Source organism: Fistularia commersonii, chromosome 17 (genome assembly GCF_037954325.1).
Source record: "Fistularia commersonii isolate RoL2024-O1a breed Wild chromosome 17, RoL_Fcom_v1.0, whole genome shotgun sequence".
NCBI lineage: Eukaryota > Metazoa > Chordata > Actinopteri > Syngnathiformes > Fistulariidae > Fistularia > Fistularia commersonii.
This window is the reverse complement of record NC_141300.1, coordinates 15,783,505-15,810,878: the sequence shown is the minus strand read 5'-3', so window position 1 is coordinate 15,810,878 and position 27,374 is coordinate 15,783,505. Positions and strand designations below refer to the sequence as shown.

The window sequence follows — 27,374 nt, the reverse complement described above, 5'->3', positions numbered from 1 at the left end:
TGACAAGAGAGGGTTTGATCGTACACATTTTGACAACATAGACAAAAATTAGACCATTGGACTATTATCATTAGAACATTGGAAGGTAATGTAACCTGATTTTGGGAGCGCTGGCAGTGAAATGGCAGAATAAAATGATTTTGATGTTACACACCCCAATTCTGAAAAAGTTGTGACGGCATATAAAATGTAAATAAAAACAGAATGCCATGACTAGCAAATATCATACACCCATATTTTATTCTCAATGAAAGGAACGATATATAAGATGTTGAAACGGAAATGTTACCATGTCATTGAAAAACATGAGCTCATTTTCAAGTTGACGGCATCAACACAACACAACACAACACAACACAACACAACACAACACAACACAACACAACACAACACAACACAACACAACACAAAGTTGGAACAGAGGCAACAAACGACTCGAAAAGTAATTGGCTAAAATCAAAAACAACTCGAGGAGCATTTGACAACTAATTTGGTTAACCGGCAACAGGTCAGTAACATGACTGGATTCAAAAGAAATATTTTGGAGAAGCAGGGCAAGGGTTCACCAATTTGCGACAAACTTCCTTTAACATATTGTGGGACAATTTCAGAAAAATGTTCCTAAATTCAAAGATCAAGAAGACTTTGAAGAAGCCATCATCTACATGAAATATGATTATGAAAGAATCAGAAGGAATCTCTGTGCGAAAGGGACAAGGCCGAGGTTTGCTTGTGATCTCCGGGCCCTGAAGCGGCACTGCGTTAAAAACAGTCGTGTTTCTCTACAGGACATCACTGCGTGGGCTCAGGAACACTTCCAGAAATCACTGTCTGTGAACACAGTTCGCCATGTAATCCACAAATGCAAGTGACAGCTGTATCATGGAAAGAAGAAGCCGTTTTTGAAGACATTCCAGTAATGTCTCTGTCTTCTCCGGGCCAAAGCTCATTCAAAATGGTCTGAGGGCAGAACTGTTCTGTGGTAAGTCGAAACAAAATTTGAAATTCTGTCAACAGCAACCATGGATGCTGTTTCCTGAGGATTAATAAGGAGAGGAACCCTCTAGGTTTTTATCAGCGGACAGTTCAAAAGCCTGAATCTCTGATGTTGTGTAGTTGCATTTGTGCCTGAGGCGTGGGCAGGTCACGCATCTGTGGAGGCACCGTCAACACAAAAAGGTATATCAAGGCTTAAGAGCAACACATGCTCCCATCTCAACAACATCTCTTTCAAGGCCTTGCATATTTCAGCAAGACAATGCTAAACCACATACTGTATCCATCACAACAGCATAGCTTCACAGAAGAACTGTCCCGCCTGCAGTCCAGACCTTCCACCAGTAGAAATATTTGGCACATCATAAAATGAAAAAATCCGGCACCAAAGGCCTTTTGAGTAGCTAGAATCTTGCAACAGACAAGAATGGGACAACACTTCTCTAGAAAACTCCAGGAATAGGTCTCCTTGCCTCCCAGATGTTCAAACAGTTGTTAAACAAAGAGAAGATACAACACAGTGTCAGTCAACGCCCTGTTTTTGAGAAATTAAACTGCAATCAGATGTAATGCTTGTTTTATTGGGAATAAAATATGGGTTTAGGAGATTTGCAAATCACTGCATTCTGTTTTTAAACATTTTACACATTGCCACAGCTTTTTTTGGAATTCGTGGTTTTATCAGGATGAAAAGGAGATGTATTTTTCTTACATTTTAGATGCATTTTCCACATCTGAATATTGATGTTTTAAGGGAGAAAATGGATGCGTGTTTTAAGGACAAGAAGGGAGCATGTGCAATCCTACAAATATATTGGCCACCAGTTTGATTAAACACACTAATAGCAATGAAAATGGCCAATAATGCAAAAAACCTCAGCTGGTTCATGAAAGTTAAGTTTCTTTATAGAGGGACCCTGTGATAAAAAACCTTGGTCAGCTCTACTAACCTGGCTGTGTTGACACAATTCGGTATTAAAAAAAAAGATAAAACGCTTAATGCTTACTTTAACACTTGTATTACACATTTTTCACGTTTCAATTTGCACGGTTGCTTTCAACTTGCACATCGAGATAATATTGTTCACATTTCTCTGCACGGTTTACATCTAATTGCAAGAGTGCTAACTATTTATTTCTTGCTACCTATTTGGCTTCAGTGCAGATAGCAAAATAAGACTTTCATTGTACAAAGTAACACGTTTCCAGACTTACATATGACAATAAACGCCTTAAATGGTGAAACTTTGTCCATGTAGACATTTCGCAGGGACAACTTTGGTGTTTCTATCTCGTTTTGTTGTGAAAAATATACATCTTTTACGACTGGTGTTTCTTGAATGCGCCCCTCTTCCGTCTACGCACTGCCACCTTCGGGTAGGTTAGCTAGCACCAACCTGTGTTGACAACGGGGTTTGTTCCGGATCTTGCCTTGGACAGCCTTCCTACACGGCCGTAGAATATGTTTTTTTGTTGCGCTTCACTCCGACATGTCAGTTATTTCGGACGTCGAGGCTGAAAAAGAAGCGCAGGAAAGGTAATTTTAACGTAGCGATAGCCGCTATCATCGGGCACGCTAGCAGCTAGCACGCCTTGTGTATCCACGGCAACGCAAACTTCGACTCCTGATACGCTTTGGACTTGAAATTGGTTTCCAGCTACTGCTAGCTTTTTTAAAACTACCCCCATCCACATCTGCTCAGTTAAATCACTTTATATATATATATATTGACAGGTGACGTTAAAGTCTTTTGGGCTAACTTTAATGAATGTTCTGAAAGGATGGAAAGCTTCTACGGGGACGTGAACGCATCACCGTGTGAGCCAGATGTGACGAGCCCTTCACGGAGCGGGTGCGGCCCGGGGGAGCCCGCAGCGATGCCCCCGCAGGAAAAGTTGACTTACTACGAAAGGCGAGCTCAGGACCGTGAAGAAAATGACCAGGTTAGTGGGAACTCACATGCAACTGCAGAAATCTGCAGAGATTTTGGAGAGTATGGAAAAGAGGTGGAAGAAACGGGTGCAAGTGAGAAGGAGACAAAGGTGAGGAGGCAAAGAGAGGAATCAACAGGTAGCATTGATGAAGATGTTGAGGTTCTCTTTTGGAAGTGAATAAGAAGGATCAGAAGGACAGCACGTTTGGAGATAAATCCAGACCGACATGGTTTGGACATGTGCTAAATATTTTAGTGGAGGGATGCTGAGGTTGAAACTGCCAGGCAGGAGGCCGAAATGGAGATTTAAGGATGTGGGTGAAGAAGACCAAGGTCATCACATTCTCCAATAGGCATTCTCCTGTCTTTGACAACCCCCTGAAGTTCTCCTTGAACACTGAGGAGATCATCGGGAAATGTCACCAGCGGCAGTACCTGCTCAGGAAGCTGAGGTCGTTTGAGGTTCGCAACACAACTACTGACCACGTTCTATGAAGCCTTTATTGAGAACGTAATAATCTTCTGCTTCGCCTGCTGGTTCCATTCTATCACCCAACATGACAGGAATTGACTGGAGCGCGTCACCTTGGTCTGCTCCAAAATAACTGGAAAACCGTTCGAACCTCATCTCCCATGCCGAGAGTAATGCTCATGATATATTTATTATATAAAAGTAGAACAAGCCCACTTACAATTTTGACAATTTGAACAATTCTTTAGTGATTTATTTATATACACACACACATGTATATGTATATATATTTATACATAGAGAGAGCTATATAGATATATGTGTGTATACATACACATATATACAGTGGGGAGAACAAGTATTTGATACACTGCTGATTTTTCAGCTTTTCTCGATTGCAAAGCATGTAGAGGTCTGCAGTTTTTATCATAGGTACTCTTCAACTGTGAGTGATGGAATCGAAAACAAAAATCCAGAAAAACAATTTGTATGAGTTTTAAGTAATTGATTTTTATTTTATTGCATGACATAAGTATTTGATCCTCTCCCAACCGTTGACTGCGCCAGTTTGAACCCAGTACCTCAATAAAAGACACCTTGACACATACTCAGTCAAACAAACTCCAACCTCTCTACAATGGACAAGACCAGAGAGCTGTGTGAGGACATCACGGATAAAATTGTAGACCTGCACAAGGCTGGGATGGGCTACAGGACAAAAGGCAAGCAGCTTGGTGAGAAGGCAACAACTGTTGGCATAATTATAATAAAATGGAAGAAGTTTAAGATGATGGTCAACCTCCCTCAGTCTGGTGCTCCATGCAAGAACTCACCTGGCGGGGCATCAGTGATCATGAGGAAGGTGAGGGATCAGCACAGAACTACATGGCTGGACCTGGTCAATGACCTAAAGAGAGCTAAGACCACAGTCTCAAAGAAAACCATTAGTAATACATTACGCCGTCATGGATTAAAATCCTGCAGTGCACGCAAGGTCCCCCTCCTCACGCCAGCACATGTCCAGGCCCGCCTGAAGTTAGCCAGTGACCATCTGGATGATCCACAGGAGGAATGAAAGAAGGCCACGTAGTCTGATGAGACAAAAATAAGAGTTTTTTAGTCTAAACTCCGATCACTGTGTTTGGAGGAAGAAAAGAATGAATACAACCCCAAGAACACCATCCCTACCGTGAAGCATAGAGTTGGAAACATCATTCTTTGGGGATTTTCTGCAAAGGGGACAGGACGACTGCACCGTATTGAGGGGAGGTTGGATGGGGTCGTGTATCGCAAGATCTTGGCCAACAACCTCCTTCCCTCAGTAGGAGCCTTGAAGATGGGTCCTGGCCGGGCCCTCCAGCACGACAACAACCTGAATCCCACAGCCTGGGCAACGAAGGAGCAGCTCCGTAAGAAGCATCTCATGATCCTGGAGTGGCTTAGCTAGTCTCCAGGCCTGAACCCAATAAAAAAATCTTTGGAGGGAGCTGAAAGTCCGTATTGCCCAGCGACTGCCTTCAAACCTGAAGGATCTGGAGAAGATCTGTATGGAAGAATGGGCCAAAATCCCTGCTGCAGTGTGTGCAAACCTGTCAAGAACTACAGGAAACATCTGATCTCTGTAATTGCCAACAAAGGTTTCCGTACCAAATATGACGTTGTTTTTCTGATGTACCAAGTACTTATGTCATGCAATAAAAAGCAAATTAAGTACTCAAAAATCATACGCTTTTCTGGATTTTTGTTTTAGATTCCATCACTCACAGTTGAAGAGTACCTTCTGTAATGCAATTACAAAAACAAAAATGTCATACATTCTGGATTTATTCAAAATCAACTGAAATATTGCAAGCCTTTCGTTATTTTAATATTGCTGATTAAGGATTACATCTAAAGAAAACTCAAAAATCCTATCTCAAAATATTAGAATATCATGAAAAAGTAATTTTTGCTTCTTTAATTGCATTACAGAAGATAAAGAACTTTATCACAATACTCTAATTTTCTGAGACCGTCCTGTATATACAAACGAGAAGGAAGAGAAGATGGTCATATAACATTCCTATTTTGACTGTAAAATCTTTACATATGTGGTTAGGCAAAATGAAAAGAAAAAAGAAAAAAAATCAGTACTTAAATTCCATCTTTTTTAATCTTGATGTCTCTCCTTTATTTTCGGCTCATAGAAAAAATCATCACACACTTGTAGAAGTAACTTGAGGTTCCACTTGAGACGTTTTTCCTCAATCTTTTCAAAGGTTAAAAAAAGCATGGTACAGGGTTTACTAACTGTAATGTAACTTTCATTAAATCAGCCATCTGATGTGTTTTTCTTTTGATTCAGTTTGACGCTTGCCTCCAAGACCTGGTGCGCTGCGTAGCCCTGACGAGGTTGGCACATGGGGAGGACAATCTGAAGCTAGCCCAGGCCCATGCTCGACTGGCGAAAGCATACCTCCAGTTTAAAGGTTATTTTAAGGAAATAACATTATTTTCAATTTCTTTTTTCATCAGCTGCTGCCTGACACGCGGTGAGGTTACCACTGCATTTTGGACCATGGGACAAAACCAGGGAGAAACTAGGAATCATTATACTGGGAGGCAGAAGTGCTAACCACTATGCTACCTGTGTGTGTGTGTGTGTGTGTGTGTGTGTGTGTGTGTGTGTGTGGGGGGGGGGGGGGGTGTAATGTTTCGCAATCACAATAAAAAGTGAACATAAATAAATTACTCTACTCATATCCTAAATGCAACAACAATGATGTGAATTGGCAACTTTGCTTTACATCAACAGATCAGGCCTGCAGGATTCCAGTTTTGCTGGCTGATTTACAGCAACACTGGCAATACTTTGTTACTATAAAGTTTAAATTGTCTTTTTTCGTTTTCAGGGTGGGGCCTGCAAGCCCATGAACATACATCCCTGGCCAGGGAGATGTTGGCTTTCTGTTCCACCGGCTGCCGCTCGAGAGATGAAAAACTAGAAGTTCTCCTGAGTGTACACCTTACTCATGGAGCTGCTGCGCTGCTTATAGCTCAATATCCTTTTGGTCAATAAAAATGTGCAATTCAAGTTGTACTATCAATTCTGCTTACCAGCTAAATGAGTGGTGGGGGTCTGATTTTGTTGTAACACATGAATATCCTTCACTCTTTTCAACGCTGGAGGAAGCAGAGTCTTCATATCTTCAGGCGAAACAAGTTATCGACGAGCTTCTCCAAATTCCAGGTAGCAGCCCGGATGAGCGGATAGAGACTGAGCTGGAAATCTTCTCCGGTCTGTCAAGGTGCATTGATGATGAACGTGTAATATTCCTTCATACTTAACTTTGAAATCATAAATAAGGTTATTTGACAAAGTATCTAACTATTCTGTTTTGTTTATACTTTTTAAAAGCCTTAGAGCTTTACCATTTACATTACATTACATTGCATTTGGCAGACGCTTTTGTCCAAAGCGACTTACAATAGAGGACATAGGGACAGCAAATACACTTGCAAATACACGATGCACAGGAAATATACAGAACAGTAAGCTTGGGTTAGTGAGGGTTTTTTTTTTTGGACAGAGACACACAAACGTACACACACACACACACACACACACACACACTGCATAGCCTAACTTCCTGCCAACCTGATCTGGGGCGTCAGCGCAGTAAAAAGTCCTGAAAGAGAAACGTTTTTACCTGTTTCTTGAAGGTTGAGAGAGATGATGCTGGTCTTGTTGCTTCTGAGAGTTTGTTCCACCACTGAGGTAGTAGAACTGAGATATATATATTTAAGTTACAGATTCCATTTTACGGCATTTCTTCTGAAATCTGTGCTTAAATACATTAAATACATTAAAAAAAGCCTCTTAACACTGCAAAAAAACCCCTTAAAGTAGTCAAGTAAATATGCAGTACACATAGATATTTAGATTTACAGTTTGACCACAAGGTGGCACTACGTTCCTTTGTTAAGAAACAAAAAACACGATCCTTTCCTTAGTTATTTTTGCTGTCACTTGACACATCATTTTGGACTTGTGAAAACACCACTGTGTAGTGGATCAGAACTCCCTACCCCACAGCCGCGATGCAGTCCGCTCTGTGCCGGCAGGGTGTTCTTGTAATATTGCTTATGGACCTGAGGGGTGTGGTTTCCCCATGTAAAGATGCATCCAGCTTCCTTTTTCTCAGCGTGCCTTTCTCTCGCTGCTGAGAAAAGAACTGTCAGTCACTTTATTTATTTCACACCTACTCCCATTTCCCGACTATTGATTTGTTTTGCCCTTTTGGGGCGTGCCGTTGTAACCTAATGGCGGATATTGACAACAAAGGTCCCAAGGGTGCTTAAGGAAAGATTAAAGAATTAGAGGATCGTGGAGCAGGAGCCAAGCAAAGACATTAAGACCAAGCACTGACTGATAACCTGTTAGGAGAACTGTGGCCTGGCAACATGAATAAAAGAGGCTAGGATTGTCTCGGGGCAACCACTGAAACACAATCAGGAATGTATGTATAGTCTTACGAGTGTAAAGAAGGGACAGTCAGCACTAAATATAAAGCTTACTTTCTACATAATTAAGATGAGGAAGAGAAAACAATGGTATTGTATTTATCTAATATACATTGATGAAAAAAATAAATAAAAATCAATTCAATATGCTTAGTTAAATTATGAAACAAAACTAAAGCCCGGGCTGTAAGAAACAAAGCGGCTCCCAATGTTTTCCAAATCCTGTTGGGGGGTAAAGATTAGCAGCGGTGCAGAGTTTAAAGAAGCCTTATCAGCAGACGGGGTTGAGCGACACAAAAGGAATTTGCAGATGACACTATCTTAGCCTGGGTTTTTTTTTTAGACAGTCACTTTGTTGACATGATATGCATAATTGAAAAAATGTGCAGACACTGGCTGGTGTGTGTAAGCTTGCAACATCTCTTTTGTTAGGTGGTGACTAAGAATTTGGCATGCCTCTAAAGCTCTGTCAGTCAACACTGTTGTGATCGAGGGGAATGTTACCACCAAAGCCTGGAACAATAAATTAAGCTCAGCTCTCTTCTAGAACCTGGTCCAAACATTCTGGGTTCAGGTTCTCACTCAAGGTGCAGATGTACAATCAGCCAGAGCAGATATTTTGCAAAATGAATCATTAAAGGCTGGGCTGTGTTGGAATTTAGAAAAAATATGAAAAGAGCTGTATTCTGAGGCCCAGTTTCTGCTTTTGAAGCTATTTGCTCAAGTCTGGAAAGTCTTCTGTCAGATTACATCACGAATAATTTGAACAAGGCTGTCCTGCTTAATTAGGCAAGGTTTTGTTCCTAATGTTGGAAACCGACCAACCAATTCTTGCTTTTTAGGAATAAAACCACATACATTTGCAGGATTTTCTAGCTCCTTTCTAGCTGATGTTTTTGGTAGTTTTTACAAAGAGAAAAGACTTTGAGGTAATGATTTTTAGATTTTGCAACTACAGCAAAAATATCATTACATTATTAAAAAGCTCCATAATAAGATATTTGGATTACATATATATTATTGCCTAGGCTTCAGCATCCCCCGCAACCTTGAGTGCAGGATAAGCAGTAGAAGATGGATGGATGGATGGATGGATGGATGGATGGATGGATGGATGGATGGATGGAAGCCTACAAATGCTTATTCAAGTGATTCGGACTGTGGTTCAAACACGTAATCATATTGCACACGTGCTTTTTATATATTTTGCCATGGCAGCTCCAGTGACATTTTTATGCTCCCGCTTCTAAAATGCATATCAGTTTCTGGATTTCATCAAGTTTAACTGAAGATTTATCTCCTGTTGTTGTTCTTGTCCAAAGGAAAAAAAAAAAAAAAAAAACATAAATGGCTCCATACTTTACCCACTCCAACCTTAATAAATTTTGTAGATAATCGACACCGTATACTGTAAGCTTTAGATAAGAAGGTAAGATACCAATGCAGGATAATCTGTTAAGATTATCAGAGCCCCCACCCTCCCACTCCTGTATATGTATAGATGATGGTTTTGATTCATAAACCAGTAAGTAGAGACTTTGGCCATATTGCTTTTTCCCCCTCTACATTCAAATACCTCAGTTTCCACTTGTGTCATTGATTGGACGGATGAAATTAAACCAGAGGGTGTTCTGCAGCAGAAAACTACAATCGAAAGGCACAGCCACGACATTAGTATTCCTGCCCATACTCTATAATTTACAAATTGACCTCACTCCAGTTGGAGCACACTTACTGAAAAGATCCTCCTGGCTGAGTGTTACTCAGACAGTTTAAAGCATTAGACTTTTTTTTGGAGCGGGCTGCTATGTTTCAGTCCCCCGTTTTCACTTCTGCATGGCCTTACTGTATCATTTTCCAAGTGAAAGCCCAAAAGCAGAATTGCGTCAGCCGTGTTCTGGAAATGTTTACAAAAGAGGGCTGTTTGGCTTGCTTGGAAACCCATCTAGAAATCCTTAATTATATTAATTCCCCACCCTGTGGATAGTTAGAGTAATTCAGTGGGATATGTAACATTAACACTGGCAGGAAGTGCGTAAGGACGCAGAGTGAATGAGAGGATAGACTGGCATTGTCTCTGTCTGTCCATGCACGCCGAGTGGCAGGACTCAAGGCCGGATGGAATGTAGCTGCGCTCCAGCTATTACTGCTGCTTATGAACTCCTGTGGGAGAGTGGAAGACTCTTCTCTATACATGAAGCAGTGTTTGGATATTCTTGCATTCATGGAAATTTCTGAAGAAAATAGTCTTCAAAATGTTTCTTTAACCCTGGCTGTCTGCATTTAATTACTGAACACCGAAGCCCAAACGTCATGTGGTCAGCAGTGTTCGGTTCCAAGGGAGGCAGCGCTTGCCGAAATCCCTGATAGTCATGATTAGTGAAATAAACTTTGGATTAAATGCCTTGCAGAAACAGGACGATTGGGAGTTTTTCCGTCATATACAGATACCTTATCACCCATCTGTGGCATCACATGAAGAGTGGGATGAGGGGAGATCTTTATTATACTGCTGTCTACCCATATTGCTTGGTATAATCATGAGTGTAGTGTCCTCTGAGTGTGTCTGTATTAAATATAGAGTCCATTAGAAGGCCGGAAGATGTTGATTCATAGCAACATGGCTCCCTCTCTCACTCTCCATCACCCTATGATATAAGATAAAGAGCTGGATCTGTACACCCTCTTAAAGAAGCTAAATCTGTCACAGCTATTCAGGTTCTTTTAGAGTTCGCTGCTCTGGTGTCTCTTTAAAGCATTGTAATGCCCCCCCTCCCCTCCCTTACACACACACATAGAAATCTACATGCCCTCGTGTACTTTGGTGACAACACATGCATTTCTTTCTGCTTTTAATTTTCAACCTGATGTTGAATTTGAAGTTACGGGGGGATACAAACTCAGATTTCACCAGCGACCTGAACGCGTGAGCTGCTTTTCAGACCGTGAAAGGCTGCAGTTGCACTGCAAGGGTGAGAGGCGGCAGGAAGCTTCGGTCCCAGAGGAGACAGACTTGTGAAGGGATGCATAAAAGGGCAATCTGCAAGCCTTCCCTATTATAGCCTGCACTCCACCGGGTTTCAGCTGGAGCCATAAAAGACTCAACCGCTCTGCCAGTTTTGGCCATGGCTCTAAAGCAAAGAAGTGATTAGTAATTAGTTTACCAGTTATGTTCTTTATAGAGCTAATACAGTGCATTAAAACAGTTTGAGGATAATGGGGGGTGGCACCACAGTTGCTCTAGTTTATATTATTGGATCCTTTCTGGGTCCTCTTAAGCAGTGGTGGGCAAGCCTTTGGGCACATCTGTTTATAATAAACCAAACGTCGGGGCGGACAGTAAGTAGATGAGGTGGAAAAATAAGCGAGCATAAAGCATGAAATTAATGTGAAATCTATTTCCTTTTCCCTTTTTATAAATTAATGATTTTTTTTTTTCTAAAAAAAAAAACAAAACAAAAAACAACTCACCATTGATGGTTTTAACAGCAACGGCGTTTCTGGTCAACCTTTTATTTCTGCCAATTTGGAGATGAATTGTTCCTGTGGTGAGGGCTTGACAAGTAGACTGAAAAATTAAAAATACATTTATTAATTATTCAATAAAAAAAAAGTTTTACTCAGCCTGTAAGTTGACTGCTAACTTTGCGACGTTAGCTTGCTCAGATGAGAAACTTGCTAGCATGACTTCCTCACTCGGTGCGATGAATTCCTAATAAACGCTTCTCAACAAGTGAGAAAAAAAAAGTAAAAAATCCCGAAACACTCCATACTTATCATTATTTTTCTTTTTGACGTATTTATCCGCTCGTTCTGCTGTGAACGCTGACGCACACGAAAAAAAAACGGTCGGGAGAAGAGTCACTCGAGATTGGTGAAAGCTGGCGGTGCCGCAATAATGTAGTGTTATACATTTAGTCAGATTTTATCAGTGGTGGGCCGTCAGGACTTGCAAGGCCTTCTTTGCTTGCCTAACAAAAATATCTGAATTACAGATGTCAATTATATTTTGTCCATACCTTTTAAATAATTCCAAATGGTCTGTTCACATCCTTTCATAGCTTTTCCCCTGGTTGTGCCGCTTCCGGACATGCATTTTCATGTCAAAGCGTTTAACCAATCACATTTCAGCCATCATCTGTTGCCAGGCAGGGTCAAAGTCAGCGAAATCTGTTGGATGGTGGGGCTGCACTATCAGATCTGCTACCCCTTTACGTAAAAAAATAAGTGTTGATGACGCTGTTGCTTCAACCAATCAGATTTTGAGTTGGCGACATCCAAAGCCTTCTAGCAGGCTACAGCAACGTCAGGGTATTCACACCCTCTGATTGGATAGTCAACGTGGACAAGTGTATTAGCGAGGGAATCATACGAGCGAGCTGCCGACAGAAATATAGTTGTGTTTGTTTAGAATCAGGTTTTGTCAACCCACAATGGCTGCAGGAGAAGAAACTGATTTAGTTGCTAATATATTGTTAAAGCCATTTTCTAGATGGAATTTGAAGAAAAGCTGGACATCGTAACGAAAAGCCGGGCAACTCCTAAACTAGCAAACCAGTCACAACCAGGAAAAGGATTTGTCCGACATTTTCAAGCCATGAACTATGACCAGTACCCCTGACTCACAGGCTCAGAGGTACACTGCAAATTGTATTGCTGGGAGTGCTTGTTATTTGCCTCTGATTGAGATGGTACACACTGGGTTTGCAAATCTGACTTGCCTAAGCAAGACAGCAGCGAGACACCAAAGCACTGCCGGACCACCGCTGCCTGCCGTGTCCACTGCTTCTGTCGAGCGGACATTTTCAGCCCTAAAACGAATTAAAACTTACGCCAGGAATACGACAGGGAGTGCTCGACTTTCAGCATTAGCTTCAATGGTGGGAGAAAAGGACTTCTTGATGGAGCTGAAGCATACAGATAATCTGTACGACAGAATAATTGAACTCTTTTTGTGGAAAGAAAGGAGGATGGATTTTGTCAACAAATGATCAGAATTTTTGTTGAGTAAAATGCTGCTATTTTCCTAAATGATACTGTAAGTTTATAAGATTATTATTGATGCTTTTTATGTGTTGCAGCTGTTTGCTATAAAGGCATTTATTGCGGCCACACAAGTTATCTATCTGCGATGCACCTCTCTTTATACTGCATAATAAGATGTTTTTTCATAGCCATAAACTAATTATTGGGGGGTGGATTGATTTGGAGCACCACTAAAGGCCAAGGTGTGAAATGCACAGCCCGCCACTGGCTTTTATTTATATTGTGGCGAGCTGGGGTTTAGCAAAGCAATAATCAAGGATAAATTGCTCTTTGGAAGATGGTGTTAATTTAACAGACAACAAACAGTAGAAACCCAGGAGGTGTCTCTCTCAGCGCTAACAGTTAGCCAGAGGATGCACTCCCCTGTCATAGTAACTAATGGCGCAGGTTTTGTCACACATTGAACACAACATTTTACAATTATTCAAACGCGGAGTTCTTTAACATAGAACCAAGAGAAAGTCCCAACAATCATCGTCATCATAATTCGCAAAGGTTTCTGGGGTTCCGCTGGCCAGTCCCCGCGCCATGCTACTATATGGCACCAATCACAGTATAGTTGTCCCATGAAACTTCACATGTAGAGCGTGTCTGGACCGCACTCTTCAAAATGATTCACAGAACCCCAACATTCCACAATGAGCAAGCGCTAGGAGACCGTGGCGAGGAAAATCTGACCTTTACCGGGCAGAAACCTTCGACAGATCCGAGCTCGACACGGGCGGCCTTCTGTCTCGACCGGTCGCGGTAGAAAAAGCGAGGGGGAAGGACCGAGAGATAGAAACCAGGGGTGGTGAGAGGTTCAGGAGGAACAGGTGCAGTTAGATAAATCAAAAGATTGTTGTTAATGTAAATACCTGGAAAATGCTGGATGGAGCTTTCCCACCTCTGCTGTCAAGAAAACCCAAAACGTAAGCATATTGCAGATATATTGGGCCAATATTGTAATGTTCTTCAAAAAGAGAAAGCACCTAAGGGATAAGCTATTGCATGATTACTCTGCCTTGCTGCCTTATTTGGACCAGACTGGTCACTGACTGTATTTGTGCCCCCACCTTCCCTACACTCTTGACTGTCTGCCCTTTTGCATGTTTTGTTTGTGCTACAGGGTCTATAAGAGACACAACAGACTGGAAGAGGCATTGAAACAGTGCGAAAAGTCTCTTCAGCTGTTGAGGGATTTCAATAAACCGGAGAAGGAGTGCTCCGTTTACAGGGCGATGGCAGCCATTGAGCAAGACAGAGGCAATTTGGACGGAGCCGTGGCACATCTCTCCAAGGCAGGCGGGGGGTATCATTTACACATCCTATGGAGCACAAATAAAACACGCATAATCGCATGTGTTGTTATATAATGTTCCCACACCTCCCTTTTGGTGGTATTTGATCCGTCTTATTTCACGTGGGTGTTTCTGCTAGGCTCATGCCATTGCTATGAGTCACAGCCCAATGGAGCTGGAGGGGGCTCAGATCGCCCATACCCTGGCCCTCATCCTTTCGGCTGCAGCACAGCCACAGCACAGTGGTAAGTCTCTGGAGTGACGTCCATAGAGCCTCAGCAACAGACACAAGGGGTTAATTTGGAAATGGCTGTCTCATTCTTGCCAGGTTTTCCAATCTATCAGAAATCTTTAAGATAGCTCTGCCGAAACCAAACCCCGTTGGTAAACCTTACGGAAGATAAGTTTAAGCTCTGACCGACTGGACTGAACCATGACACCAGTGTCAAAGGCAAATATGTGTCTGGTAATTGAAACAGTGTATTTCCAAATTAGGGGGAATTAGGATTCTGTTTTGATGAAAACTGTTTTCTGAATTGGAAGCAATTATGGAGTAAGTCATTTTTCCCCATGCTGTTCTAGACTCTGCGGGTCACTACTTCGAGCAGAGTCTAATCTCATACAAGAATGCTGCCGGCCCACAGGATCCAGAATTTCTCACCGCCCAGGATGACTTCTGTCGATTCCTGCTCCTCACTGGGAACGAAGAGGTTATTCCACCACGAAAAAACAAAACAAGAAGCCACATTAGTGATATTTCTCCAACCCCAGTGTTACATATTTTTTAATTCAATTTGGAAGCATACATCCAATTAGCTGCAATTCATAATTTTCATTAGGAATGTACTCCAGCCTCCCTAAAGTGGAATCATCCTCCCAGATTGTGTTGGTGTTAAATAAGGCGTACAATGGAGCAGAGCTAAATTAAAAACCTACAGCCGGGAAAACTCCCACGTGCTGGCGGCAGGCCAAGGCGAGGTCAAAAACGCAAAAGTCGGTGACAATCGCTCACTCAGTCGCAGATATTAATGCATGTCGTAGAATGTGCGGGGGGGGGACTGACGTCCGGGAAATGCTCACATGGTAAAGGAGGCAGACTATGAGGCTACTCAGTATATGTAGCCTACAGACGACAGGATGTTCTCGACTGACAAACAACAGACAAGAATCAGACAGCACCATGGATATTAGCAGGTTCAGGCTGCCGGCCATTGCTTCCATGATAAATTGTTATCGGACAGAGCGGTTCAAAACAGGTTGCTTTGGCCTTTTGCACCGAATTAAGATGAATCTGCTTTCCGTAGACCCCTTACCGCCTAAAAAATAGCTGAGAGAGGTCACAAGAGGGCCCTTGATGTTTTTTTTTTAGGAATCCGCTGCGAGTTAGCAGATAACAGCATACAAACTGTAGTTTTGGACAAAGTTGTTATTAAAAAAAAAAGGTAAGCGAAAGTAGGGCCGTATTTTGTCTCTTGGTTGGTTTTTAGGTTATTATATCACTGTTTTGATGACAACGGAACCATCACTGGTGACTGTGAAAGAATTCCCTCCATCTGTTTAAACTCTTTAAATTCTTTTCTTTTTTTCTTTTTAATGCATTATCTCAGAGATGTGTTGAAATCCAGAGAGCTTCCCTCCCGTCGAAGAGGTCCGCGTTCGGTGACTCCAGCGCAGAGGTGGCCGACACGCTCCAGCTGATCGGGAGCGTAGAAATGACCAACGGGAGGATGTACCAGGCCCACAGATACATGGCAAAGGTGAGAGCGTCTCGGCGCCAACGTCTTAACCCGAAGTGGAAATGTTGCGCTTTGCAGCTATGTAATCAAACCTGACTCTGAAAGGGCAATCCCCGGCAAAGTGCTCAGAAGGCTTTAAACAGAAGGCCGCAAGTCACAAGATATTTCCACCCACAACGGTCACGTAGCTGCGGTGCGAGGGGCTCAATCAAAATATGTTCACAAAGAGTCCCTGTCACATTTAGATGAGCTATTTCTACCATCCTCTCCAAGGCCCATTGCTGTCAGAGTCACATGCTAATCTTGGAAAGGTGAGTGGGCAACGTAGCCCTCTATGGTTGAAAATATCACATGGAGTGACTTTGTTTCTTGGGTCGGTGGCTGACAGTCCTGGGGGTGGGCACTGCCGGGCTCACACCTTACGATTTTCGCAGTTGCAGACTTAAAACTAAGTCAGAAAGAAATCTTAAGAGTCTTGCGGGAGTCTTGCGGGAGTCTTACTGAAGTCACGGCGTGCTCCCGTAATCTCGATAAGTGTAAGCCGGAGGTCTTACAGACTTAGCGCGGTCGTTACTCGGTCTTTGCCTCGTCTTGGGGTGACGGCGACATGTTTGATATTATCCCGAGTCTTTGTGTTATGTCACCGTAAAGACTGAATCAACGACCAATTGACGAGCTCCAACAAAACTGTGAAAGGAGACCCGGGAGACAAACAATCGCCACAGCGGTATTAGCAGCAGGGACAGTATTTCTTTGCGGGATAGATGAATGGGTAAGACGATCAATATGGACCGTACAGAAAGAGGAGCGGACGGTGGAGCTGCAGAACACCCCAGCTTGCACGATGTCAACTCTCTAACATGTCGCGACCGAGTGAAGACGGAAAAGAGACGGACAGAAATAGCAGAGGCTCTGTAAATATCTGGTGAAAACAAAGCATGGTGGAAAAAATTGCTGAAAGACTTAAGTTGTAGTTTTCAACAAGTCATCAAAATCTTTTCAGTTTCCAGATGTGAGATCCACTGAGATTTAAAGTCTTAGCCTAGTCGGTTGAGACTTGAAACTCTAAAAACTAATAAAGACTAATTTGAACTTTAGATGTTAGCTGGTGTGGGATGATAGTTTTACACGAGTCTTTTCAAAATCTTTTCAAAGTCTTAAGGCCCAGCAGAAGACAACACTGACCCGAGTTAGCAAAGAATGCCACCCCGTCCTCTGAAACAGGAGTTATATTCCGGTGTCTTTCGGCACACATCAAGTTAAGCTTTCGCCGATGTCCCTTCTCTATCACCACGCTTGTTACGTGACTCCTTTTGTCCAGGGCTGTCGGGTTTTCTTTGCCGAAACATGAAGCGGACTGAAGCGCACAAGCGTAAAGGGGGATTTCCTCATACGAGGGAGGGCCGTCATGCCCCAAAAGCAAAGGAGCCCGGTTGCTATGTTGCTGTGTTATTGCATCTAAGGGCAGAGTGGGGGTCGGGGCTCGACGGGGTGCATTCAGCACACTCGACACCACCCGCGCACACCGATTGTGCAATATATGCTTTTTTTTTTTTCACAAGGAAGGACTTTTCCACGAGAAACAATGCTACACACGGACGCTGACATTTTCGAAAAAAAAAAAGAAAGGCTTTCCATTACATCAACCTTAGCAACGGTGAAAACATCCCGTCCGCCAGATGGATCCTTTCCAGATTACATAGTGTTTTTCTTTTCTTTTCCCGGCGGAGGGGGAAAGATTTAGCTCCATCTTTCCTTACTGTAAAAAAAAAAAAGAAAAGAAAAAAAAAAGGGAAAAACAACGCTTTTTGTGTTTTGTAGGATTTTCTGACGTGTCTTCTTCCTTTCAGCGTGCGTGTTCATACATGTGTTTGCAGTTTGTAACCTGCTTGACTGCAGAGCTGAAAGATGAAAGTAACATGTGTTAAATTTATTGAGCTTATTACCTCAGATTCCCGCCTTCGCGGTTTCTGTGCCTCAAAATAAACAGAACACCCCCCCCCATCTCCCCCCATTTGTTGGCTTGCATCTACGAGCGGTCAGCACAGGTGTTATCTAAACCTTTGACCGCTACTTCGGTTATTTTTGGATGTTTGGTCCATTCACATGTTGCTATGAAGTGTTATTTCCCCCCTCCTATGAATATAACTTGCACCTCTCATCTTCCACCAGCCACTCACTCCATGATAATTTTTTTTTTCTAATCTTAGTGCCTGGAGATCCAGCATCTGCTGTTCGGCCCGAAGCACAAGAAGACCAAAACAACGCAGAAAGCCGTGGACATGCTGGCTCGGTAAATTGTGCAGAATGCCGAGTTTTATCGCATCGCTTTTTTCGCGTTATGACATTTCATTCATTTAGTAAGAAACCGCCAACGGAAAGTTTGAGGATGCGATTTTTCGACTTTTTTTTTTTTTTTTCCACCAGGGCTCCGGAGGTGGTGGACAGACTCCAGAAGCAAAGCACAAAGAAGTCACAAACCCACTCCCATCCCGTTCAGTGACAAAAAGTAACGCACCACGTCGAGGGCGATCGTTTCGCTGCGAATAAATACGCGACACTCTGTAAACATAACCGCAAGAATATTTAATTTTGATAAAGTTTAAGTGTAAAGGTCCATTGCCTAATGAGAACAAAAGCAAAAGTTGTAGTTCGGATATGGTGCGAATAAATCATGAACATCGATTCAACAAACATGTCTTCATTCAGTGACTTTCTGATCGCTGATTAACAAAATTATACTTTTGCTATGAAAGGACACATAAATCAGAAAACACTGTGCACATAGAAACCAACAGGAATACAACGCAGCAAAATGTAAATTTACCGGATAATGCCAAAATGTGTCAGACCCGAATCTTGTGGATCTAAGTCCCTACATTCGCAGCATATAATTTCAGGGTTTGCACGGCATGTGGGTCAAAAAAGCGCTTTGGAAAGACTACGTTCAACTGCACGTAACGTTAATGATACGGCCACCCCGGGAAAACGTGTGTCCTGGCTGTTATCACAATACTCGACCATCTCTAACAAGCGATCCGCAAGACAACGAAGTTCTGTAAACACCCGGTGTCACTAAGCTGAGGTTCAAAAAATAGTTGCGTCCTTTGAACACACGGCGCATCTTATGTAAGAATCCAGGTAATTCCTTCCTGCCGATACGGATAAACCAGTGTCGGGGATGAGACTTACAGTGCGCTCCTGCTTGATTTCTATAATTTCCTTTAACAAAACCTTTTTTTATTTTCCTTTACTTTCAGTAGCGCTCCGCTTCTATTTACTTCACGACTTACAACAGCATGTCTGATTTATTTTCTGCTTTGTCAAACATTCAAAAGCATTCTCTCCTCACACATATCTAAGCCTCAAAAAATATGGAAAAAAGCCGAACAATACGCAAAATGATTTTTTTTAGCAGGTTAAACTGCTGTATCCATAATGTCTCCGACACCGATGTCGCTTTCGCTCTCCGAGTGTGCACGCGTGTGTGTGTGTGTGTGTTTGGGACGTAGTGGTTTCGTGTTTCCCTGTCTCCTGTGTGGGCCGCCAAATTATTTGTGATATTGCGCTTCCTGCCTGTCAGGTTCTCTTGAGTTACAATGGGAAAAATAAAAATAAATGAGTGAATGTCAAAGCAGCCTTTTTGTGTTACATCACTACATAGTGAAGTTACACTATCTACTGTAGGAGCTAAACATTTTTAATCTGAAGGTAGACCACAGGCTAACGTACACTTAAAACATGCACTAATATATTTCTCAAGCTTATTTATTATACATATAGAGTGTATTGCTTTTTGTTTTTAAAAAGTATAGTCAGTAGTTAGTAAAAAGTAAGTAAAAAAGTGAGCAGGATGAAATCTTTAAGAAAAATTGCTACAACAGCCGCATTTCATTGCCACACTTAGTTGCATTATCGCTGTATTTTCTTGTACTTTTACTTTTCAATACAGCATGTATTAAGACAAATTACCGCGTAACCTCCCCAATCCGAATCTATAAAAAAAAAAAAAAATACAAAAATTAAAACCCAACTCTTCACAACCTGCAAATTCCGTACCTACGCTGCAGTTGGTGACGCCCCTGGTTTTAGCGTGAACTCGCCCTGATCGCCCGGTTGACAAAGCTCGGACAGTGGTGGTGATGTGGCACAGTAAATAGCGTAGGTTAGTACAAAACAAAACAAAACGCTAATCTAAGAATTAACAAAACCAGCCGAGCCCACACGTTTGCAATCCCAGCACAAGAACGGGCCTATTAGTTGGCGCATTTATCGACTTTACACCCAGCGAATAATGTTAAATATGTAACGAGCGGACGAGTTGAGCTCGGTCAGAGCTTTTCTTGACTCATCGGTTGCAGTTCCGATTGTTGGAATACGAGAAGGAACAACTTTGCAAACCGCAGTCAATCTGGTGTGTTGCTTATAAAAACTGATTTTTTTTTTTTCCAGAGTGTATAGCTAGAGTGTCTAGCTATCAACGCTAAGGCGGTGTGTCATGGGATCGCTGCAACCTCTTTATACGCATCCTAGAAATACATTGCCGATTATTTGGTATCTTCTTTTCTTAGTTGTCTGAGGGGCTTTCTAGGAAAACGGTGGCAACCCTCTTCTCGATCTTCACCGGCTTCTCCAGAATATGCGATTGTGCCTGTTGATGTGTCCCGGCCTCGGTGTCGCCTTCCATCCTGAAGGTGAAAGACGTCTCCGAAGGCCCCAGCCTGATGTACTTCTCAGTTACTTTGGACGTGGATCCTCCCTCAGCAGAGAATTTCTCGAACTCTTCCCCGGCCCCGGCTTCTTCTTGGGTGACTTTGAAAGTGTACCCTCCTTCGGCACCGTCCTGAACGGCTTTCTCGAGGCCGTAGGACTGCAAAGCCGCCACGATCTGGTCTTCGGATAAATCTTCTCCCTTCAGTAGCCCGGATTCCTCAAGGGTTTGCGAGACATTCAGCTCGGCGACTATCGTCATGGTTCCGTTACCGCTCGTCTGCTGCACTTTTTTGACATCGACGGCCACATTCTGCGGACTCTCATTGCTCACTTTGGTGAGGAAGGCCAACTCCTCCCTCAGCGGGCCTGACACCGAGCCTTGTAGCTTCTCCAAAGCTCCCCTCAGCTGCTCTTTTGGCTCCAGGGAATCTTCTCGTAGAAACTCAAGCACTGACTCCTGCACTATAGGGGAAACACGAACCTCCTCTTCAATGATGCATTCGGGAAAACTGTCTTTGGCCGAGGGATGATCGCTTGACGCGAACCTGTACTCTTTGGTTTCCTCAATGACCGCCCTGTTTAGCGGGAGACCGTCGTCTTGGTAGTACCTCTCGTCCGACAGGTCATCCACGATGCCGTAATGCCCGTATGAGGTTATGCCGACGCCTTCCTCTGGTTCGGAGAGGTTATCATCCGGTGTGGACACGAAGTACTCGTGATGCTCTTGGTCATGAGAGAAATAGGAGGGCTCGTTCTCCCGAAAAACCTCCCGAACTTGAACGGATCCGAACTTAGAATCGGGCGAGACGGTGGCCTCGGCATGGTTATCGCTCCTCTGAACGGGACCGACGTGAGAGATATTGTCTAGCTCCTCAATTTGAAAATAAGCCGAGGCGGGCTCTCGAGCGCTCGCTCTGGGCTCGCGTTCGGCTCGGAGCTCCTCGTCGCCGAAAGACTCCACAGGCTCCTCGATGATTTCGACGCTGACGGACTTATTTTGCAGACTCGCGTCTCCCTGCAGGTTGCTGAGAAGGTTCTTGATCATGCTCCCCGTGGCCGTGTCCTTGATATTCTCCAGAGATACCCTCTTCACCCCTTGACCCAGGACTTCGTCCAGGTCGGCGTCCTCCGACACATCCAGCTCCTCCTCCACCTTGGATTCCAGCACTATCTGAGTCTTGGTGGAGCCGTCCTCTTGTTGGCTTCTCTCCACGTGATAAGTAACTTTTGATTCTCCGGAGGAACACGCTTGAGCTTCCAAACCAGCTGGCTTTATTACTTTCTCAATTATCTCCTCCACGGACACGGAGTCCAAAACCTTTTTCTCCGCCGGCTCGATCACACTTCCCGCCTTCTCTTTCACCTCGCGATCACGTGCCGTTTCTTTCGTTTTCTCTACGGGTGCTTTGGTTTCCCTTTCCGTCTCGGTTTTCGCGCGCAGGCTCATCATCGGCGGCGACACCACTTTGAGCGGCTTGACGTCGACGCCAGCGGACTTGACGGCGCTCCGTTGGCTCTCCTGTTTGACCTTCGCTTGCGTCTTCTGCACATCCTGGCCGGCATTTCTGTTTCCCCGGTCCACTTCTTTATCTTCCGATGTGGCGGGAACCTGGGCAGAAGCCGCGGCCCGAGCTTTGGTGAAGGAGATCATGTCCCTCCTGGATGCGGGACTCTCGTACTGGGCTCTGGCGGCATATGAAATGGGAATGACCCGAGAGGGACTTCTTGAGCGGGTGTAAGGCACGGGAGATCTTCTCGGGGCTGAAACCTGCGATGCGAATCTGATATCCGTATGCTGTCTGATGGAGGGCTGAGGTCTTCTGGTGTAGGGTTGGCCGGACACCTTTATATCTGAGGCAGAGAATTATTATCTTTTCTATAGTGCCCTGGTGCTCAGTGTGTAACAAAAGGTACAAATCTTTCAATATTAGTACCTATTATTCTTTCTCGTTGATGTGGAGCCACTCTGCGGTTCTGCACACCCACTTTCTCGCCATCCAAAAGAGCCCTAAACGGACAGGAAATCACAAAATACTTTTAGTAAGACAAATAACTCACTGTAAATCGCCTCTCTGTCCCTTCGACTTGATTTCCCCACTTGGAAAAAAAAAACAAAAAAACACCCCCTCTAGCAAATAACTAATCCATCATTCAGTTGTGGAACACCATATAGGGAAGTGGACATAAAAAACAAATCGCTTAATTCAAGAAGTATCCCGCGGAGGTCAGCTCACCTTTCTCCCCGAAAACAACAGCTCGTGAAACACCGGCCTAAAAATAACCGCCACAAGGCCGGGCTTCCCACACTTTCCTATAAACCACGGAGACAGTCAGCGCTTGTGACACGGACACATCGCTTAAAAAGGCATTCTGTCCATTTGAAATATTCTAAATAAACATAGCGTGTCCAACCTATTTGGAGACACCCTGACTTACATAACAACCTTATTAGGAGGCGGACGGATCCAAATAAAAGGGTTCCCTCACAGCTGCGATTAAGGCTAAACGGTGGTCCTGGGGAAAGAAAAAGATAAATGCGCGCACGTGGAGGAGGAAGTCGAAGAAGCGTGACGTAATCCCGTCGCGATGCGATCACGAAGCGTGAAGAGAACGTCATGCCGTCACTGAAATACACGGGATTCGTCCTGCTTCGTGTACAATCAGTGGAAATGAGTTAGAGCCATTCAAACAGCGGTATTTGGCGTGCCGCTTTCGCATTTTAGTAAAGCAAACTAAAACGATCTTCGCAATGGTTAGACTCTTCCCACATGCCTGAGCGGGTCCCCCGGGGGCCTCCGGCTTCCTCCCACAGTCCAAAAATTGGTAGGTTCATCTGAGTAACTAAATACCGCCCACTGTGATTGTCTGGCGAGCGGTCCAGGAGGAGCTAGCTCAGCGACGGCTAGGATAGGCTGCAGCGCCCCGGACACAAAATAAACGGATGATCTTCAGTTCATCCGCCCCGAAGAAAGAGAACATCCAGCAGCCTTGTGTATTTGATGAAATTCATTTCCTGTCCCTCAGCTCATCTAATAACCCCTACCACCCCCCCCCCCAGAGAAGATGCAGGGCCCCTCTTTTTTTTTTTTTTTTTTTTTAATTCAAGATTGAAATCATCTTTCATCCCCACCTGTATGCAGCCACCTCCATTCCCAGATCCATCTTGACCTGCAGGAGCTGCTCGTACGCTTGCATCTTTTCCTCGATAGCGCCCGCCATGGTGGCCCTATCCTGCTCCAGCTTCTCGATGATCATCTGGGATGAGAGGGGAAGTGGGGGTGAATTTCACTTTGCAAACAGCATCATGTCTGAATTTTTATTTTTTATTTTTTATTTTTTATCCCCACTGATCCATTTCTAAAAGACGCCGAAAACTGTAAAACTTTACGCCCGTTCAGTGTTTAACCACGGTTATATATAAGCACCGTCGCTGGGGTGGAGAGATTTAGAGTCTCTAAGACTTTAAATCTTTGTTTCGTCGAATTCTAATGGGGGAAGATTTGGCTGAGCATTCTTTCCCAAATCAAGTCTGATCCCGGTAACAGACTGCGATAATCGTTCGGACCTCCTAATCCTCCGGATCTGGACGTCCGGGGGCATTTTAGGGGGTAGCGTCTGATGTCCCGCAGCATGCGCTGAGCCCTGTTCTAAATTCCGGCCGTCCAGGAAAAACGTCTCGCCGTTTCAAAGGCGGTCCTTCAGAATGTCACTGGCAACTGTTTGACCCGCTCAGGGCTCCATCTTTAGGAGGCTAATGAGGATTTGTCAGTCTGACGGCTAATTGGATTAAGTGTCGTCGGTAATCTAGCTGCAGACTCGCTCAAAGTACCAGCGGCGGTAAAACGCTTCTAGCTTTACCAACCTTTTTTTTTTTTTTAAACCCCAAGGTCAAACGTTGCACGATACACTTGTCCGGCATCTCGCCACGCCGGCGATCTCATAACAGAGTTGTAGTGTCGCCGATGTAAATATACCTCACTAATCTGGTTAGCCATCGACTGCGGCGTTCCTGCCAGGAGCCCGGGAATATTGAAGCCATTACTGTACGATATAACCAGAACTTTGTTACTAGCACTCTATCGCGCCGTTGCTTTCTCTTTCTACGCCGATCAGTCGAGACAGAAGGCCGCCCGCGTCCTCGCCTCATCGCTGGGCAATGTTGGTTTTCTGCGAATTATTTCGAAGACTGTGGTCCAGATCTGCAGACCTGCTCTGCGTGTAAAGTTCCCTAAGACACCTCTGCTGCGAATAAAATCTGACTTGACCAATAATACTAACAATACATTTTATTTAAGGTGCCTCACTTGACAGTCGGACATGCAGATACTCGCACATATAAAAGCAATAAAAGGCTTAAAAGTAAAACTGAATAAATAAACGCACAATATTTATGACGTGACATTCATTTTCGCGCTCGCTCATGGGGATGTCTGCTTTCTGTAAATCATTTGAAAAGTGAAAAGTGTCACAAGACATTTGTGTTGTGATTTGGCGCCGGTATTAAATAAAATCTGACTGACTTGACTTACTGCTGCGCACAAGAGTGTGTGTATGTGTGTGTGTGTGTAGGGGGGGGATGTAATTTGGTGCTTTTGCAGCTTTTAAGCAACATGGGTGTGGCACTGCAAGGGCAGGGAGTGGCAGGGAGCTGCAAAAAAAACAAAACAAAAACAATAGCAATCCCGATCTCCGTGCGTCAGGCGTCTGACCTGGTACTGGCCGAAGTCCTGGTTGAAGTTCTCCTGCATCTGGCTCAGCCGACCCTCCAGCTGCATCTGGACCCGGCTTTGCTTCTCCGCCTCCGAGCGCAGTCTCTCCAGCTCGGACGCGTAGAGCATCTTCTCCCGCTGCAGGTCGCCCAGCATGGCGCGGTCGGCCGTCATGGACTTCTCCATCTCCTCCACCTTCCGCTGGTACATCTCCAAAGTCTCGATCCAGCCGTCGGACACCCCGCGGGCGAACTCCTGCACCTCCTCCGGCGAGGCCGCGGGGGGTCCCCGGTAGACGACGGCCGCCGGCCGCGCCTCCACCTGCCGCCGCAGGCTGTCGGTTTCCCGTCGGTGCGCGTCCTCCAGCCGTGCGCACTCGTCCTGGAGCTGAAGCAGCCGCCGCTGGAGCTCACCGTTGGCCCGCTGGGCGAACCGGAGCTCCTCCTCGCAGCCGTGCAGCTCCCCGCTGACCCCCCGGCACGCCTCGGTCTGTCGACCGCACAGATCCCGCGTCGTGTGCAGCTCCCGCAACAGCCTCTCCCGCTCCACCTCCGCGCGGGACTTCTCCAACGAGATCCGCTCCACCTGCCGCCGCAGATCCCGCAGCTCGGCTTTGCGGCCCGCGTCCGGCTCCGCCATCCGCGCCCGCCTCAGCTGCTCGATCTCGGCCAGGAGCCGCGCGTTGTCCCGCTCCAGCTGGCGGGTCCGGGTCAGGTACTGGGCCAGTTTGCCGTTGAGCTGCTGCAGCTGCTGCTTCTCGCCGTCGAAGGATCTCCGGAAAGGCAACATCTCGGCATCGAGGGGGGACTTTCTGGAGGTCGGATCGGGGCTCCGGTGGTTCTCGGGGCGTCTTTGCGCGACGGTCGAGTGCGTCTTGCGGGCTCATCCGCCGGCCTTTGACAAGTGCGGCGGGAGGGCGGGTCCGAACCCCCCCTTGGCAGATGTTTGCGCTGCGTTCAGGGTCCGTCCGACAAAAGTCCAGCCATTGGAGAAACTCCCGCTTTTACAGCCCGATTATAACATCTTGGAAGAAGCGTTGAGGTTCGACACTTTTGCCTCGGACAATCGCGCACGACTGGTTTCCCTCTTTCTCTCTTAGACGACCGGGCTGGAGTGTGTTATTGAAATAAAAGGTCATTGAAGGCAACAACAAGGGAAAATCTAGGGGGGGATATTTAAGAATAAGAATTAGAATAAGAACCACTTTATATATGTCGAAGGAAATTGTTGTGCCAGAGTTTCAAGTACCACATAACAATAATAAGTTCCTCTTCTTCTTTCGGTTTTTCCCTTCAGGGGTCTCCACAGCGAATCAACCTTCTCCATCTAACCCTATTCTCCGTATCCTCCTCTCTCACTACATCCATAAATCTTCTCTTTGGTCTTCCTCGAGACCTCTTGCCTGGCAGCTCCAATTCCAGCATCCGTCTACCAATATATTCACTCTCCCTCCTCTGTCCATGACCCAACCATCTCAGTCTGGCTTCTCTGACCTTCTCTCCAAAACATCTTAACATGTGCTGTTCCTCTGATAGACTCATTCCTGATCCTCTCCATCCTGGTCACTCCCAAAGAGAACCTCAACATCTTCATCTCTGCAACCTCTTGTTCTGCCTGCTGTCCTTTGGTCACTCTAACAGTTTCTCGTCCATACATCATCGCTGGTCTCACCACTGTCTTGTACACCTTTCTTTTAATTCTGATCTTTGTCTTCTATCTCTTTGTACCCCTGGCACTTTTCTCCTTTCATTCCAACCTGGTTGAACCCGTCTCTTCACCTCTTTTCCACACTCTCCATCACTCTGGACTTTTGACCCCAAGTACCTGAAATCCTCCAGCTTCTCGATCTCCACTCCTTGTAGCCTCACCGTTCCACCCGAGTTCCCCTCATTCACACACACACATATTCTGTCTTGCTGCGACTAACTTTCCAGAGCAAACCTCCACCTCTCTAGATTCTCCTCTACCTGTTTTCTGCTCTCACT

General features: G+C 44.7%; 2 protein-coding genes across 2 annotated transcripts; one reads left to right on the top strand and one right to left on the bottom strand.

Annotated features, from left to right (window-relative positions):
- The first annotated feature begins 2,362 nt into the window (after positions 1–2,362).
- On the top strand, positions 2,363–19,989 carry ttc23 (tetratricopeptide repeat domain 23). The gene is made up of 11 exons (XM_086163748.1): positions 2,363–2,533; positions 2,778–2,940; positions 5,747–5,870; positions 6,294–6,441; positions 6,564–6,689; positions 14,060–14,231; positions 14,371–14,476; positions 14,814–14,941; positions 15,839–15,988; positions 18,178–18,260; positions 18,395–19,989. Exons 1-11 carry the CDS (start codon positions 2,487–2,489, stop codon positions 18,468–18,470), a joined length of 1,323 nt encoding a protein of 440 aa, XP_086019874.1. The 5' UTR covers positions 2,363–2,486; the 3' UTR covers positions 18,471–19,989.
- Positions 18,535–26,275, bottom strand: synm (synemin, intermediate filament protein). Its single transcript, XM_086163747.1, has 4 exons — positions 25,390–26,275; positions 23,811–23,935; positions 22,615–22,688; positions 18,535–22,531 (listed from the first exon to the last, which is right to left on the bottom strand). Exons 1-4 carry the CDS (start codon positions 26,176–26,178, stop codon positions 20,535–20,537), a joined length of 2,985 nt encoding a protein of 994 aa, XP_086019873.1. The 5' UTR covers positions 26,179–26,275; the 3' UTR covers positions 18,535–20,534.
- Positions 26,276–27,374: the final 1,099 nt, after the last annotated feature.

Bases quoted from the DNA above. Each gene is read 5' to 3' on its own strand.
- ttc23 (XM_086163748.1), top strand. From the start codon at position 2,487: ATGTCAGTTATTTCGGACGTCGAGGCTGAAAAAGAAGCGCAGGAAAG. The intron at 6,442-6,563 runs ATATCCTTTTGG...ACTCTTTTCAAC, and splicing joins GCTGCGCTGCTTATAGCTCA to GCTGGAGGAAGCAGAGTCTT. The intron at 14,232-14,370 runs GCAGGCGGGGGG...TGTTTCTGCTAG, and splicing joins CCGTGGCACATCTCTCCAAG to GCTCATGCCATTGCTATGAG.
- synm (XM_086163747.1), bottom strand. From the start codon at position 26,178: ATGTTGCCTTTCCGGAGATCCTTCGACGGCGAGAAGCAGCAGCTGCAG. The intron at 23,936-25,389 runs GTCAGACGCCTG...CTCTCATCCCAG, and splicing joins AGGACTTCGGCCAGTACCAG to ATGATCATCGAGAAGCTGGA. The intron at 22,532-22,614 runs GTACTAATATTG...TCTCTGCCTCAG, and splicing joins TCAACGAGAAAGAATAATAG to ATATAAAGGTGTCCGGCCAA.